This window comes from Hippocampus guttulatus, chromosome 8, assembly GCF_054856545.1.
Source record: "Hippocampus guttulatus isolate MCC_2025c chromosome 8, RoL_Hgut_1.0, whole genome shotgun sequence".
Lineage (NCBI taxonomy): Eukaryota > Metazoa > Chordata > Actinopteri > Syngnathiformes > Syngnathidae > Hippocampus > Hippocampus guttulatus.
The window spans coordinates 21,519,928-21,536,373 of NC_141268.1; the positions used below are offsets into that span (position 1 = coordinate 21,519,928).

General features: G+C 43.0%; 1 protein-coding gene across 2 annotated transcripts in view; it reads left to right on the top strand.

Annotated features, from left to right (window-relative positions):
- Positions 1 to 16,446, top strand: part of cdh22 (cadherin 22) — a 168,774-nt gene that overhangs the window by 111,684 nt on the left and 40,644 nt on the right. For both annotated transcript variants that reach the window (XM_086118059.1, XM_086118058.1), the window contains 2 exons: positions 1,494 to 2,060; positions 8,414 to 8,708. In XM_086118059.1, coding sequence (XP_085974185.1) covers positions 1,854 to 2,060; positions 8,414 to 8,708 — 502 coding nt within the window. In that variant the 5' untranslated portion in view covers positions 1,494 to 1,853. The remainder of the gene's footprint in view (positions 1 to 1,493; positions 2,061 to 8,413; positions 8,709 to 16,446) is intronic.

Sequence of the window (16,446 nt, forward strand, 5' to 3'; positions counted from 1 at the left end):
TGGTCTCTATATGTCTCCGGTGACTGACTGGCGACCGAAGTCAGCTGGCATAGGCTCCAGCAATCCCTGCGAACCTCTTCAAGATAAGAGGCGTTGAAAATGGAAAGATGGATGGACGGATGGACGGAAATGCTAGCTAGCTAACTGCATGTTGCAATTGCACCCGATAACCACGGAAAAATCCAACTTCTCGTACATCCTTCCACTTTCCAGGATACGTAAATCAAGCCGTTGAAGTCCAATATCAAAGCGAGCAGGGAGAAGGGAGCCATCCTGACACCCAAGAATGCATGTTGTGTATTCATTTGCTTTCCGCATAATGGCCGGACCGTGCAAATCCTACCGAAGTGAATGAACGTTTTGGACACATCGTCTGGAGCAGGTGAGCAAAGAGAAGCGCGGCCGGTTGACTTGCTCCCGTGGTTGTTTGCTTCAGGGGATTTGACACTGCCGCACAGTTGCTTTCCAATAACACGGACATTGCCTCCACCAACAGCCTGAGAAGGAATTAATTCCGGAAGCTGCAGGGCGCAGGCAAGAAGAGAGTGTGATTATAGACGTCCCCTCGACAGGACACAAATACTGTACAATAGGTTAAGCCGTCTGCCGCCCCATCGCAGTTTCTTCTTGCCGTCATCTTCTCTTGGGATTGTGAGACCAAAGAAAACTTCAAGTTTAGTTTGAGATTAAAAAAAATATATATTTCTTTTGAAAGCCATTAATCACACCCAGGCCTCACGTAACACGGCAACCCCTCATTTCCGCTTTGAGACTTTCATGTTTGCTTTCTTCCTGCCTATTTCCGTTGCTTACCGCCTTGGGTCTGCTGAACCACAAAGAACACCCCCCCCCCCCAACCCCCACCAATCCTCATCCTGGAGCGCTCCAGTGTTTGTCTGAGGTATTAGGCGCTTGTTGCCTCATTGGATTGAATTAATTGATTAATACTTGCATCCAATTAGTGCTTCCTCAAGCAAATAATCAGCTGTCGGAGGTCGGAGGCTCGCTCTGTCGGTCCGACAAAAAGGCGACGCACAAAGAGTGGAATAGTGACCTCTGGCTCTAAGCTCGTTGTTCCGAGCGGCAAATGACACCGGAGACTAAGTGTGTCTGATTTTATTGGATTCAGGTGAGGAGCCCTAAAATTTGATACAGCCAAATGTCTGAAATTGAACAGAAGGTCACCCATTTTGATTTGTATCAGGCATTTTGTTGTCCTTGGGCTCCATTGTTACGCGACACTGTTTCAACAGTATCCTATGACGCGAATAGTAAAACTCTGCAAGTAATTGACGTGCACCCAGAAAACGTTTCCAATTGCCTCTAGATGCCACAAAATGCCAGCAAATAATTATTAGTATTTTTTTCTTGTAATTAGACAAAACGATGGCCTGACCGAATGAAGCTCCTCCCCTGACGTCAACATAGTTGGCAATACCAGTCTGACAGTAACTGGAGAAGCACGCTAATCCGTTGTGTTTTCTGTCTCACAGGTTTGTCCTTTCTTGGAGTCGCAGATGGACCAGACGAGAGACGTTTGATTACCGAGCGCTTTATTTGACAGGAAGTGTACTTTTTGGACAGCATGCATTGAAAGCGCATGGAAGGCAGAAGGTGGACATTTTAAAGGCATTTCACATGATTGGATGAGAGTATACGTCTTGGCAGGAATCTAAAATGGCCTGTTAACCATCATCCAGCATTTAACTGACCATCTTTGATCCAATGGATTGATATTCACCTCGTTGCAACGTGGGCGTTCTCCCTCTCTTTTGTTGTTGTTGTTTTTTAAATTACATGTGGACCCCTGCTGGACTTTTCTTTTAGTTTTCTTGTGTTTCCTATCATTCGACATGGCTCATCTCTGGCCTGTACGGGCCTGGACGTTGTTGGCAGCATCGGGTTTTTTGAGCTGCTGGTGTGATGCCGCAAGGACTAGCGCTTCCAGCAGGGGCGAGCAAGGAGCCTCATCCGTGGAGCGAGTGAAGCGAGGATGGGTGTGGAATCAGTTCTTTGTGGTGGAGGAGTACACCGGCACGGACCCCCTCTATGTTGGAAAGGTAAGACGTTTTGTTTTGTCACACACATTTTGAGGCGCTTTTGTGTGATAAATGTGATAAGCTAAACACTAGGGGTCTTATGGTACCCCCCCCCCTCCCGCCCCCGCCCCAAATACATCATTTGGCACCCTACCTCGTTTTAGCATCAAATATTTGAATGCAAATGCTGGAGCTACACATTTGGACAGATAATACAGCCATACTCACAGGCATATATTCTTTATCTTCTCCAAAGAACAACAAATATTACTTCATCTTAATTAACACTGCAATGCCTTGACACTGCTGCTCCAAAGCCACCCTCTATTTCCTTCCACTTTGTGCTCTATGGCTGATTGATGAAGTACTGGAAGTGAAAAATGGTCAATTTCCGACAGTTTGTTCATGTTTTGGTTCTGAATGTGGAGATGGGATTCGGCTGCTGTCAAGTGCAGAGTTGGATCTGTTCTGTGAGATCAAGGGCTGTTGGCCACCCCCAAAAATCATTTTTCTTCACACCTTTAACAGAAAGCCGATGAAATGAACAAGACACTGCAAACGTAGAATTGCCTTCTTGACCCACGTGTTTCAAAAAGTTGAAGAATTTTTAAGTGGCCCTCTCATGTTTCCATTTTTCTGGATGCGGCCCTCAACCAAAAAAGTTTGGCCACCCCTGAGCTGCACTGTGTTTGCCTACAAAGTTTTGGCTCCACGGATGAGAGGCGATGGTATGCATCCGCTCCACGGATTCCCTCATACAGTAGTAGTGAAGCTGAATTTAGACAGCTGTCAATTTCGACAGCCGTTCGAGAATTGACAAATGCACGGCATGAATTTCTCAAGCCAGTTTAATAATTGTGCCGAATGCTTACTAGAACTTGAAATGCTAGCCTTTCAAAGGCAAAACAATTTTGCATCCTGCATCGGGAAACAAACAAAAGCTGCCATGGGAAATTTTGCAGGGTGATTTTGAAAAAATGGAACAAAGTCGGTCGGAAATGGGAATTGATGGCTAACGAGACATTAGAAAAAAATGGAAGTTTTCCATTTGTCCAAAAACAGACAAATTTGCATACAAATTAATTACATTTTTAAAAATCTGTTAGGATAAGCGGATCTCATAATGGATGGACGGACATGTAATTCTGCAAAAACAATTTTTTAATCCACGCAACAATTAGCACTTTAAAAATGTGTTTACTCCCAGTAATTTGTGTTGATACACTGCATGCCTTTCCATCTGCTGTACTGTTCAGTGTGTCCGATGTATTAAATAGAAATGCTGTTCCCTGAGACCCGTAGACAAATGCATGTGATCTCCTTATGACAAGCCAGAGGAGAAATATGTTCGAAGGACTGAAGCATGATGACAACTGTGTCAGGACAAAATTATTTGGACTTTTGCGACACTAAGATTGACACATGCAAGCCAATGATCACATCATCTGTCTCCTCTATGAACACATACGGCCTATATTTGACTCATACCACCGCCTCTCATGAAAACGTACGTCGTCAGCTGGATGTCGCCAATCAACATTTTGAGTGTTGTGGAGGATTAGGCCTCAGCTGATTGCCTCTCGACTGGATAGTTGCGAGATGTTTTTAATGTGGGTTTTTTTTTTTTTGTCTCCATTAATATTACTTCAGCCAAGTCAGCAGTCTTGCCAAGCTCGCTCTGTCTGACACCCCGGCTACTCCGCTAATGAAATCTGATTTACCAATAAAAAGGCGACTCACGTCACATTAAACTGGCAGCTTGGATCAGTACATTTAGATAATGAATCCTTTCGGGGGTGAACGATCCGAGAGTCATTATATTGCTTTTTTTTCCAAATGTGCTATTTTAGTGCAAGCAGGGGACACGAGCATTGAAATGAGTGAAATACAGCTGCTCTTGAAGGGCTGTAAAGGAAGAAAAATGAGTCTTCAGAAAGTAGACATGAATGGCGATTGTGAATGTTCAATGCATTTGACATCTACCATGGCCGTTTCCTGAGCAGATTGGAGAAAAAAAAAACGCCCACACCATAGAATTGTCACGTCTCATCATCGCATATTAGTCTATCTCAACCAGAGACCTCAGTTCAGCGCGCAATGGCTAATTTACGATGCGTTTTCTTTTAGTATACTGGCTTTCTGTGGTGGCATTTACTCCAAATGAGAATGTATCGTCAACAGAGATCAACTGTGGACTTTGTGTGAAATGTTTGACCGCCTTGACACGTGTTGGATTTTGTGTATTTTACACAGTTTACAATGCTGCTGGAGTGGAATATGTTCTTTTTTTTTTTGTTGTTTTTTTTGTTCTTCTGGTACGGATCAAAGTGACCCACTCATTTTTGGTGATAGGGGCCAAGCCCCGCAGTCAATGGCAAACATTGATACCCTCTGAAATGGGTTTTATAGTTGCCTATTGATACCACAAGATAGCAGCAAAGCACTTGAAATGTTGAAAAATCCTGTTTGGATTGATTTATGAACTGTTGTTCAGAACGACATAACCGTGGCACAATAACAAGTCAAGCATCAACCCCCTGCATCTAGCATATACTAATTGTCAACCCATGTTCCATTGATGCTTGTATTGAGTAATTCAGTTATTCATCACAAATACATCGCATGAGGCTTAGCGGTAGCATTAGCTAGCATATAACATGCTAGGTCAAACAAAAATGTGTCTGATTTGCCCTTAGCTACGTGTAACGGGTCCTTTCTTGCCTGTCATTTGTAATACATCACAATTCCTGTTATGTGTCCGGTTGACACAGAATATTAAAAGATAAAATACAAAAAAAAAAAAATAAAAATGCGGCAGCGTGTTAGAGACGCCGCCAGTCTGCTCAATTAGCAATGTGCCACGCCATCGAGTTGATTGGGTGGAAAATATTCGGGTCACTTGCACCTTCGGATGTTCTTCACTTCAACGTCGAAACATTTTAAGTCTACGTCCTTCCCACATCCAACCAATTTGATCTATGTATTTATTTATTTATTTAACCCTTGCGCTCACTTTGCTATTATTTATTGTCACCTCTCCTCGCCGCTTGGCTCCCATGCAGCGGCTTCCACCTCTGCTGCGTTTGATAGTCACTTTGTTAACACTTTGAAGCGGCGGAGATCTGAGGGACTGACAAGCCGCAGCCAAATGTGGCAGGGCCTCCTCCTCCTCCTCCTCCTCATGACACAGACTTAAATATGAGACAGCCAATTTGTTGCCTCTTTGACGCTCTCCGTAAACCAAGTAGGCAGAAGAGCTCAAGCCCCGACCGCCTCCGCTCGCTCGGAATTCCTGCAAATATAATTTCAATTATTCTGAAGTAGCTTCAAGCGTGGGCAAAGTAAGTAGTGGTGCAACAACGGGGATGCAAATTTGAATAGAAACACGTGTAAAGCAGGTGGTGCAGCTCTCCGTCTTTTGGGGAAACTTTCCAGAATGTGCCTGTGGAAATGTGGGGCAAACATTGTGAGTTGGTATTGACTTTTTGCAGTCTGTCTTTGGGTCAATCTTGAGGGTGTCTGATGAGGTGCAAATCTGCATATGATTATTATTTTTATGTGCAATATATTTTAAGTTGTTTCAGTATAGGTTTTATTTTACTATATTTATTAGGGCTGTCACAACTGTTCTTTTTAATCAATTATTTCATCGATTACTCCGGGAATTGAGGATTAAAAACAACCCTAAATCCTGGCCATCCTCCATCGAATATCTTTTTGTGTTGCCATTGGAGTGCAACAAGCATCCACATCCAAGCATCCACAGCAACAAATGCAGAAACACGCAACATCAAATCTGGGCATCGCACATATGCTTTTAAAATATTTGTTTTGCGTTCTGTGTTGAGCAATTTTTGCGTGTTTTTTTTTCTGGGGGGGGGGGGGGGGGAGCATAATTGAGCAGGCTGCCTGCGTGGCTGGTTGCCAAAGAGGAAACTGACAGGGAATTAGCAGCTTCCCTGCAGTGCCCCACAGGAAAGCCATGGGCGTCTCCCTTTTATATTCCGCGCATGAAGTTGAACTGAAAACCGAGACGAATCACAAAAACTTGTTAAAGTCACACTCGCAAATGCATACGGTTTGTTTCATTACGGGTTTCAACTTGCAGGGGTGTCATAGTCATTCACATTGGGGGCCGAATCTCAAGGCATAAATTAGTTCATGTGCCGAAAAGGATAATTATTTATTGAGCCGAGTAATTCCAAATTATTTTCCATCAATCCCTCCATCCATTTTCTGATCAGATTTATCCTCAAAAGGGTCGCGGGACATCCTGAACTGCTGTCAGCCCATCACAGTTTTTTTTTTTTTTTTTTTTTTTTTTTTTGCCGATGAGGATTTTAAACATGCAAATCAGGACCGATCAGATAGTGTGTAATATTATTCCAAAAGAAACACGAAACTGAAAATATGAAAAAAATATGCTTTTCCCAGATGGACGGACTGTTCCGTCTCTGGGAAGGAACAGTCCATCTCTGCAAGTACACTTAGATATCATATGCCTTATATATATATGCACTCTTGCAGCAAATGGTAAAAGGTTTAAAATGCTCGCTGTGAAACAAAAAAGCTAGCGCCGTCTGGTGGAAAAATTAAAAGGAAAGAAAGCAAAATTAAAACCCAGTTTCCAAAATTGAAATCCCATTGCAAAAGGGGTGGATTGGATTCATGGATATTTTGGTGTCCCCAGGAATCCGGGGGTCAGGTTAGCTGCAAAAAATGAAATTACTTGAAATATCTTACATGAAAATATGTTTTCTTGATGTTATTTTTCAAAAAAAAAAAAAAAAAGGTTGTGTCTTGTAAACACGCTGTCCATAAAAAGGATTCAAATGGCCAGAAATCCAATTAATGTCTGATATGTATTTCAGGCTCAAGTAGTTTTAAATTATCGAGTCATTTCAAAAGTGAAAAATAATTACGAATAATTTGCAGCATTGCACAGCTGCCCTGCATCTTTTTTTGTTTTGTTTTTTGCAGCTGCGTGGGCACAAGGCTGTCCGTGGGCATTTTGATGCCTTTGTAAAAGTGGAACACACTTGGAAGAAAAGCTCTTGTTTGGCGAGGAAGAAGAAACCACCTGCAACAGTTTGATGGGCAAATGGTGGATTTCTTTTTGTGGGTTCGGACACTTTTTCACCCTCTTATTGTTGGTTGGCCTTCATATTGCAGAAAGATGGGTGATTGAGTTGTTTTTCTACTTTTTTGGTGGGTGTCAAAAAAAAAAAAAAAAGAAAGAAAGAAGCTGGATGAAGACCTGTCAGCGCAACTTCATTTTATGTCCACGAAACTATTTCTTGGCTTTGACCTTCATATTGGAGAGTAACATTTTGCTACATTTGTAAGTTTGCGTGTGTGTGTGTGTGTGTGTATGTGGTTTGGCAGTACTTGTATGTAGGTGGGAGAAAGTTGCACGCGTGCACGGTGCCGGCCTTTGTGCAATTGAATTAAAGCGAGGTGACGCCATTTCACGCACGTTCCCCTCCATGTGATTTCCTTTGGGAATGCTGCGAGATCCAGACGCTTCACATCTTTACCCACTGTTACTTTCCATCCCGCTATCTTCATCTCGCGGGTCAAACGGCGGCCTCTCATTCACAATATTACCTTCATGCGGTTCACGTTACAAAATTGCATAGCAAGTGCGAGAGGTTCTTATTAAGTTAAATTTAGGAACCGCACAGCGTCCGGCTGTTGCTGCCTGGAGAGCGTCTGAACATCCAATCACATTAGGGGGAAACTATTGGTCTGATTTATAAGGACTCTTTCGTTTCGTCTACCTTTAACAATTGCCGGAATGACTTTGAACATCTCGTTTGGGAGAGCTGTCCTTTGCAGAAAAGGTGTGAATTACCACCAGGAGCGCAGTCTTTTGTCACATTCTAAATGATGACAGGTGAACCGAGCCGGTGGATGACATTAGAGTTTGATTGCGATAACGAGGCCAAGATGACAAGAATTGGGCCGGAGAAACTTGCTCTCACTTTGAGCCTTTGAATTGAAATAGAGATCAAGCTTGATCTTGATACGGTTCAAGGTTTTTCATTAGTACGACTTGGGTGACATTTTTTTCTGTTTGTTTGCTCCAGATTTGGCACTTTGAACAACTCCATTACTGTTACTGCTCTTTGTTTCGTTTGTGGTACTTCAACCGAAATTAGTCAGGGATTTGGTGGATCCTTGTGGCGCTCGAGGGCATTCTAGAACGACCATAAAACATGTGAATAGGCTTTTAGACAACAGCTAAAGAGGGGCTCCTCCACAGGGGAAAAAAAAAAAAGCAAGACAATTAATTTTTGAATTGCGAACTGAGAATGTGCAGGTGCAGAAGCTCTTTGAACACTTCTCAATCGTATTCCTTCATTGGCTTCCAGATTCACACCGACTCCGACGAAGGCGAGGGTAACATCAAGTACACCATCTCCGGAGAAGGGGCGGGCACCATCTTCATCATCGACGAGCTGACGGGCGACATCCACGCCACGGAGAGGCTGGACCGCGAGGAGAAGGCCTTCTACACGCTGCGGGCGCAGGCCCGCGATAGGCTCAGTAACGACCCGCTGGAACCAGAGTCGGAGTTTGTCATTAAGGTCCAAGACATCAACGACAGCGAGCCCAAGTTCTTGGAGGGGCCGTACATCGGCAGCGTGGCCGAACTGTCTCCTATAGGTAAGACCTCGGCGAGATACGGCACCGTGGAGCCTCTCAAGTCCAATTCAAACCTTAGGACTTCAAGTGCCCTACCCCCCTCAAAAAAAATAATTAAATGTATGATTATGGGGCGGTCCGGTAGTCCAGTGGTTAGCACGTCGACTTCACAGTGCAGAGGTACCGGGTTCAATTCCAGCTCCGGCCTCCCTGTGTGGAGTTTGCATGTTCTCCCCGGGCCTGCGTGGGTTTTCTCCGGGTACTCCGGTTTCCTCCCACATTCCAAAAACATGCATGGCAGGCTGATTGAACGCTCTAAATTGTCCCTAGGTGTGAATGTGAGCGTGGATGGTTGTTTGTCTATGTGTGCCCTGCGATTGGCTGGCAACCGATTCAGGGTGTCCCCCGCCTACTGCCCGAAGACAGCTGGGATAGGCTCCAGCACCCCCCGCGACCCTAGTGAGGATTAAGCGGTTCGGAAAATGGATGGATGGATGGATGTATGATTATGTATGATGATATACAGTAAGTCTATCTGCCCTGTGCCCTAGTCCCGCACCGAGTCCATAAACAAGTTGCGCAAATCAATTCCTAGCGAGCAGATGTCATGGCCACCAATATGTTCATAATAATAATAATCATAACAATAACGGGGGGGTGCAAACACAGCTTCCTGAGCCGTGAACTTTGAACCATACAAACAGAAACATGATTTGTGACATACCATTACTTCCTTGGTGATGCTTTCACCATCATAACCGGCCCCACAAGGGCAACGATCGCTTGCACGTGGCCCACAATGACAAAAAAAATTAAAAGCATTCACTCAATAAATATGTTTTGAGTTTTTTCCCTTGGCAAATGAAAGGAACTGCAGCAAAGGATGCAGCTGCTCACTACGACAATGAGCAATGCTTTTCATGAAAAGACACACCAGTTACATGCACATTTTTACTTTACAAGCAGGTGCTGTCATAATTAACACATAGCTGAAAGGACATTGGACAAAAGGTAACCATGGAAAAGACCGGAGAAGCTGGCCAGCGCATGACATATTTGTACTGTGCAGAAAATGAATGTTTTTTTTTTGTTTTTTTTGCTATTCCTAACATAAAGGTCCGGAACAACGAATCAAAGTATCATCAAAATAAGAGCAAAATGTTGCCTGCTGAGAAACAGCCATTCATTCCAACAATACCACCGTGCAAAGAAAAAAGAAGAAAAAAAACCCCCACCAGAGACCCTTTCCGTCTCCATTCCTCTGTAATTTTCAGTCTCCCAGGGTGAATGGTTGATTTATTTATTTAGTTATTTATTTACTTATTTATACCAGTTGGCGTCTCACTTTGTCCTGTTGGGAGGATGGAAATGGGAACAAATGCTCCGCACGCGTTATACGGACGTAAACCCTCAGTCAGTCGGGGGGAAGGTGAGCTAACGCGTAACAGCATGGCGCATCCCCACTGGCGCGCTGTCAGTTATGGCGCACCACCAGCAATCAAACGGGAAAGAGGGAGGCGTTTACGATCGCTATTACTGCTGTATCGCAACCCCAGTTAACTACAAGTAGACTCGACTTGGCTTTTTTTGTTTGCGCTACGTCATCAAGTAGATGAACACGGTACAGTGATGCCTTGAGATACGATTGAGACCTGACCTGAGTTTTTCAAGATAAGATTCTGATTTCTAACCCTTTGTCTTGCAAACCCAAATTTAAGGTATGAGCGTTGTATAAAAGCAGATGACTCAACTCACATCACAAAAAGCAATAGTTTGTCTTTTTAAAAAAAAGTGGCTTCAAGGCGATAAGTTGAGAGCACAGTTGTGACGACTCATTGAACAGAATATTCATTCATCTGTCTGTGAGAATATTTATTATCTATGTAATATAGAGTGCTATTTTTCTCATTAGAAGCACATTACAAAAAATGTTTTTTGTTTTTTTTAGTTATGGAATGGCTTGTATCTCAAAGCACCACTGTACCGTGTTTGTACTGACATTTCCCACCACAGAAACACATCACACGAAAGAAATGTCTGTGTTGTCCTAAATTACGCTTGGAATCTATTTCTGCTTCTGCAGTGTGATGCAAACTTTTTTTTTTTCTGCATGCACCGCTGTTCAAAACCAAAGCGCTGTTTTTCTTCTCTTCCCCCATCATCTGTTGCGAGCTTCTTCCTTCACAAATACCAGCAGTGAAATACCAGTAAGATTACGGTGAAGCGTCAGATGTTGAACACAATCTGTTTGCAGCTATTATCCAACAAAAATAGTCACACAAAGTTATCATTTTAATAGCAAGGCATCTTGCAGCAAACGGTAAAAGGTGTGAAATATTGGCCACACCCTTGAATAGTGAATAGCCGTGCCCTCAATGGGAAAATATACAGACTATGTAAAAATAATCATCAGGCAATTATTTAGGTAGATTATACATCCACTTTAATATATATATATATATATATGTATATATAAAAGAAATAATATCATCTCGATCCAGGTATTTTTTTAAGTGGACTACATGAATTTATTTCTCAACACACCATTAATTGTTTAAAGATATGTAAATGTGGGCTCAATAATGGCATTTTCAATGACGTCTAAGAAATTGTACTGTGATGTCGTTACATTTTGCTCAAGTAATTTTTTTATTGGAGTGCCAAAAAAAGGTATCTGATTTTCTTACCAGCAATAAAGCATGCAACACATACAGCATATCAATCTTTTTAAAATTGTCTACCCTCATACCGTGAAATGGGATTTTCTGCTGTTTAAGCAGAACAGATCAGACATGTAGCTGTGGCCAATTCTTGCAGGAGTCTCGAGACATGATGTCAATCTGGGTCACGTTGTGACGCTTAGAACAATTGAATTCAAGCAGGTGGTAGAAATCTTGTAAGAACCGTAATTTACTGAAAATAACATCTTCAAAGTTCATCTTTTCTGCAGTTTGGATGCGCCAGATTATATACGGCATATGCTTTTCAAGTTGAAAACCATTCAGTTGTGAAAGCTTTTGTGAGTAGGATGTATAAATTATGGAGAGACTTTAGTTGTTTTTTTGATGGGGAGCTAGTAATGTGGAGCAAATCACTCTGGAAAATAGCAGGCAGTATAATTTAGGAAATAATCAGTCGCGACCTGAGGCAAATTCTTTTTTTTTTTTACTTCTCGTTTGTGCTTTGCCAGAGATTTGCAGCCTCTGGCTTCATTGACTTCCCAGCCTCCTTTTGCCTTCAAACCAAATGAGCACTTGTGTACATCGTCTGTTTGTTTTTCAAGGTTGGTTGAGTCCAAAAAAGGAGAGGGCAGATAAAATAGGAGTGGCGACAATGTTGATGAAGTGTGAGCGCCCGGGACGGGTGATGTTTTGTTGAAAAATATGCGGCTAATGAAATTGCAGTCCTAAATCAAATTTGCAGTTCATGCTTGATTGAATGTTGCTGAGAAGCGGGCATGTCTTTATGATAGGACAAAAAAGAAAACAAAAAAACGGATTGGGCGGGGGTGTTGAGAAAGTCATGCCGCAGGAGTGGGTGGCAGTGGCTGTGTCCTCAGAGAAACATTAAAAAACAAGGTAGATTAGGGAGGGGAGCCATTCACCAAATGTTTTGGTTCTGCCAGCGAAGTGACTGGAACGTTGTTTGAGTTTGGTGATATTTTTAGATTTAGAGGTTTTGTTTTTCCTGATGGGTCAATAATCTGTCTGTCTGTCTGTCTGTCTGTCTGTCTGTCTTGCTAACTACCTAGCTATCTGTCTGTTTGTCTGTCTCTCTGTTTAGCTAGCTGTCTGTCTCTGTCTTTAGCTAGCTAGCTTTTCTAGCCATACAGAAAAACTCACGTTCATATTTTCGCCAACTGGCTATAAAGGGTCTTTAAATAAGGTTGCGTGTATGTTTTTGAGATTTAAACTTAAGCATAGCCTATGCAGCATGGTTTTAGTGTTTTGAAGCCTGCCTAGCAGTTCTGAGGTGCAGGGTTTGAATCTCGGCCCCGAAACTTCCTGTGTGGACTTTTCGGATTCTCTACGTCTTCCATGCCTCGATGATATCTTTGCTTTACCGCAATTGTTTATTTAAGCTGTTTGTTCAGATAGTCACTCAGTGACAGGGTATGTTTAATCTGTCTCGTAAAGAAAGACTTGTTCTCGTTGTTAAGCGCAAATCCAGCCTCAGAATGTAAAACAAACAAAAAAGAAGTTTGCATTCACGATTTCGCTCATGGTCCTATTAGTTCCTGGTCCTGTCCTGTTGCTTTGTCAACATGGTTCACTTTCCTGTGGCTTCCTGCAGCTTTTTTGCAGAGAGACCAATTGTTTTTTCCATTCCTTGCCTTGAGACTGGATAAATGTAGTCTTTATACAGTGAAATGAGACATCCGTGTTGGCGTAAAGTGCTTTCTGTCGCCTCTAACAGGATGCTTTTTTATGAGTCATGCTCTCTAAAGAGAGAGACAGTTACATCTCTGTATCAACAGCAGCTTTGCCACGGTGCTTTGCAGCAGGTGGCTTACATTGGAATTCCGTCTTAATGTTTATGTTTTGGAAAGCATCATTAATATTTGAACAGAAGCTCGCTCTTTCCCCCCCATGTGATGTTCCCCATCAATAGTAAATGTTCAAATATTTATGCAGCTTGAGTGAGGCCTCTCGAGGGTTTAAAACCCGGAGCTTTAAGTATTGCCAAACAGCTATATTGCCACATTTCCTGAAGGCTGCTTAGTTACGGCTTTGTGTACATTTTAAGCATTGGAACGTTTGAGCTTTTCACCTCCACGTCCAGCAGGGACATGAATGCGCACCAGGGCACTGCTTAGTGCAGGATGCACTAAAGGTTGTTTTCATGAAAGTTTAACATGATTGCAATGCAAAGTACAAGGGTGAATTTGTGGCAGGGCAAGACATTGGAGGTGATCTAACATCATCCTATAATCCAGCCATTCCCGGGGACTGGTATCCTGGATGCATTATATGTCTCCCTAGTCCAACACACCTGATTCAAATGATATGGATCATTATCCAGCTTCTGCAGAGCTTGCAGATGAGCTGGTCGTTTGAATCGGGTGTGTCGGAACACTGGATATTGGTTCTCATGGACCAGAATTGTCCACCCCTGCTCTAATCCTTTCCCGACACTCTCTAAAAACCTAATCCCGAAGCTGCCTACCTTGTCATGAATATCCAAGGAAGTGGAGCAGTTACAAAGGCTGGACTTGCAAGAGCCGAATCTTTAAGTACCGGTACTTGGAATAAAGCTGCCAAATACACAATTGCTTAAGGTTACTTAAAGAAGTTGGGATCGTGCTACTTCACCAAGTCCAAAGACAAAGACATCAGTAACCGACAGTGGCGTGCGGTGAGGTTCATGGTTGGTGAGGCACTGACTCCTTTAGTGTCACATTTACAAATAAATAAAGCACAAAGGGTCGCTTATTCAATTGGCTAAACATTATATTTGCGACATGCAAATATACGGCAAGCAGCACGACCCAGTTGCATGTATCAACCCAGTTTGTGATGATTGCGCAATGCAATGCGCATTCAGAGGTGAGGCTCTGCCTCACCTGCCTCCCCTGACCGCACGTCCCTGGTAACGGATCATACGTAACAGCCTGTTTTCGTACGTAAACCTCTTGTTACATGCCCCGAACCACCAAGGTTGATTTTGGAGTGGATTTCCAGAACAAGACAGCTGAGAACACCCTGTCTGATGAAACACAATGATGATTGTCTTTCTCAGCTTTCTACCATTGGAGCAAATTCGCAGTGCCATCAACCCAAGCTGCTTCTTCATATATTCTAAATGTTTGAGCGTTATTGTGCATTCACAGTTTTTGGATGTCATGTGAGAAATAAAGGGCTGATCGCGCCTCTGTTGCTCTGCCACAGTGAGATAACCCCGGGCAAAGTGCTGCAGTCGACATTAGGATGGCTCCAGTCTGTCATGCTAACAATGGATGCGACAGGTCGGGGGACCAGTGATTTACAATCGTTAGTCGCTGCCAAGCGCCCTTACGCAGACGACCGGCGGCGTCCGAATCGGTGCGCGCTCAACCCCCTGCTGCTGTACCGCAATCGATTGTAGCTGATCCGCACGTGGCCTCACGTTATTGCAGAACGTGTGATTTACTGTGACCAAATAAGTAATGTGATTTTTTTTTGTGCAATCATGCTAATTAGTGTGGACTGGAATTCATTGTGCATTACTCTGCACTGTGGCACAGAATACAAAAGTGAGGTGCTGGATTTCGGCACCCCGTTAATAGATTTAAAAAAATAAATAATAATAATTACCGTTTTCTGGGTTTGTTTCTGGGATTAAATTTGAATTGGAGTCATCTTGAGTGAAAGTGAACTCATATGAAAAGCATTCTGATTCCAAGTTAATGTGATGGACAGGCACTTGGACTCACATTTTCATGGTGATAGTCAGAGGGACTGTCAAATAGTGACACCAAATGCTGCGGACACATTGGATGGCCTCGCCAAAAGAGTTTATCTAGTACCTCTGCTTCTTATTGAGGCTCATTTGGGAGAGTTTCCCACGTAGGAGTTTGTCAAATAATGAACATGGATTCTGGCAAACATGTACACTCAACACAAACAGGCCCGAGTCAGGGTTCGAACCTCCAACCTCAGAACTGTGATGCGGATGTGCTAACCACGAGGCTCCCCATGCGGCCTACTGTAAAATCCCATTCATAAGACACATTTTTTTCCCCACAAAAAATTAGCCCAAATCGGGTGGTCGTACTTTCCACAGGTATTATTATAAAACAAACATTTTTCACTTGTTTTATACATTTACCAGTGTCTAGACAGTAACTAAACACAGCAGGAACAATAGTTAATGCTATTCACCAAGTAATATACAGACATCAATGCATAGACTAGTGTTCATTTTGAAGTTGCTGCCGGCAGGGTGTTGCTGCATAACGGGTGACTTGGCTCATTATGCAGCGTTGCCATCAGAAACTGTTGCAACCTACTACTGACTTTATTGACACAACAGCGTCCTGAAATAACGTTCAATCGCTGATTAAGGGTGCTAATTGAAAGACTTAAATTCACTGTCACTTCATTCTACCGCGCCTGTTGCCAGCGTTCAGCGGCGACCAAGTTAGCGGCTAGCATCATTTGCAAGAGCTGTCGGATTACTTTTCAAAGGCAGTTAATTCGAGGTGAATGACTCTGCACACTGAGTGCACACTAGATGCTGACAGCCTGACACAGTCGCCGTCCCCGCTGATCACTTTTTAACGAACAGAGTGTGTTTTTTTAGCCACCGAAATCACGACTCTGGTTGTGACGCCACTTTGCAAACGAGTGGTACGTTTACGAGCTCGTATGTATGCATTTATAAATAACGTGTTCGCTTCTTTTTCTGTGATTTGTAATTTAACTTGTTCAATAAAGATTGTTGAAAAACAACAAGCTCCTATGTTGCACGAGTTAGCTTGGCATGCTCATTACAACACCTCAGCAGCAGCGCTCAACAATAAAATGCAAAACAGTTCATTACACCATCACTTATCTGTTTCTACAGACTGAACAGTGAAAGAGAGGGCTGCTTTGAACCGTCATGTTTTATGGCGTACAGGGAGACTGTGTTGTGGGGGCATTAAAATCATACACTTGCACAAATGAGACCGGATGATAATAATGGCTACCAACAAATCAGGGTACTCTTATTAATCCATGGGTAGAGAGGAGAAAAAAAACCTTTTTTGAGGGGCCGTATTATACACGGATGCGTATTA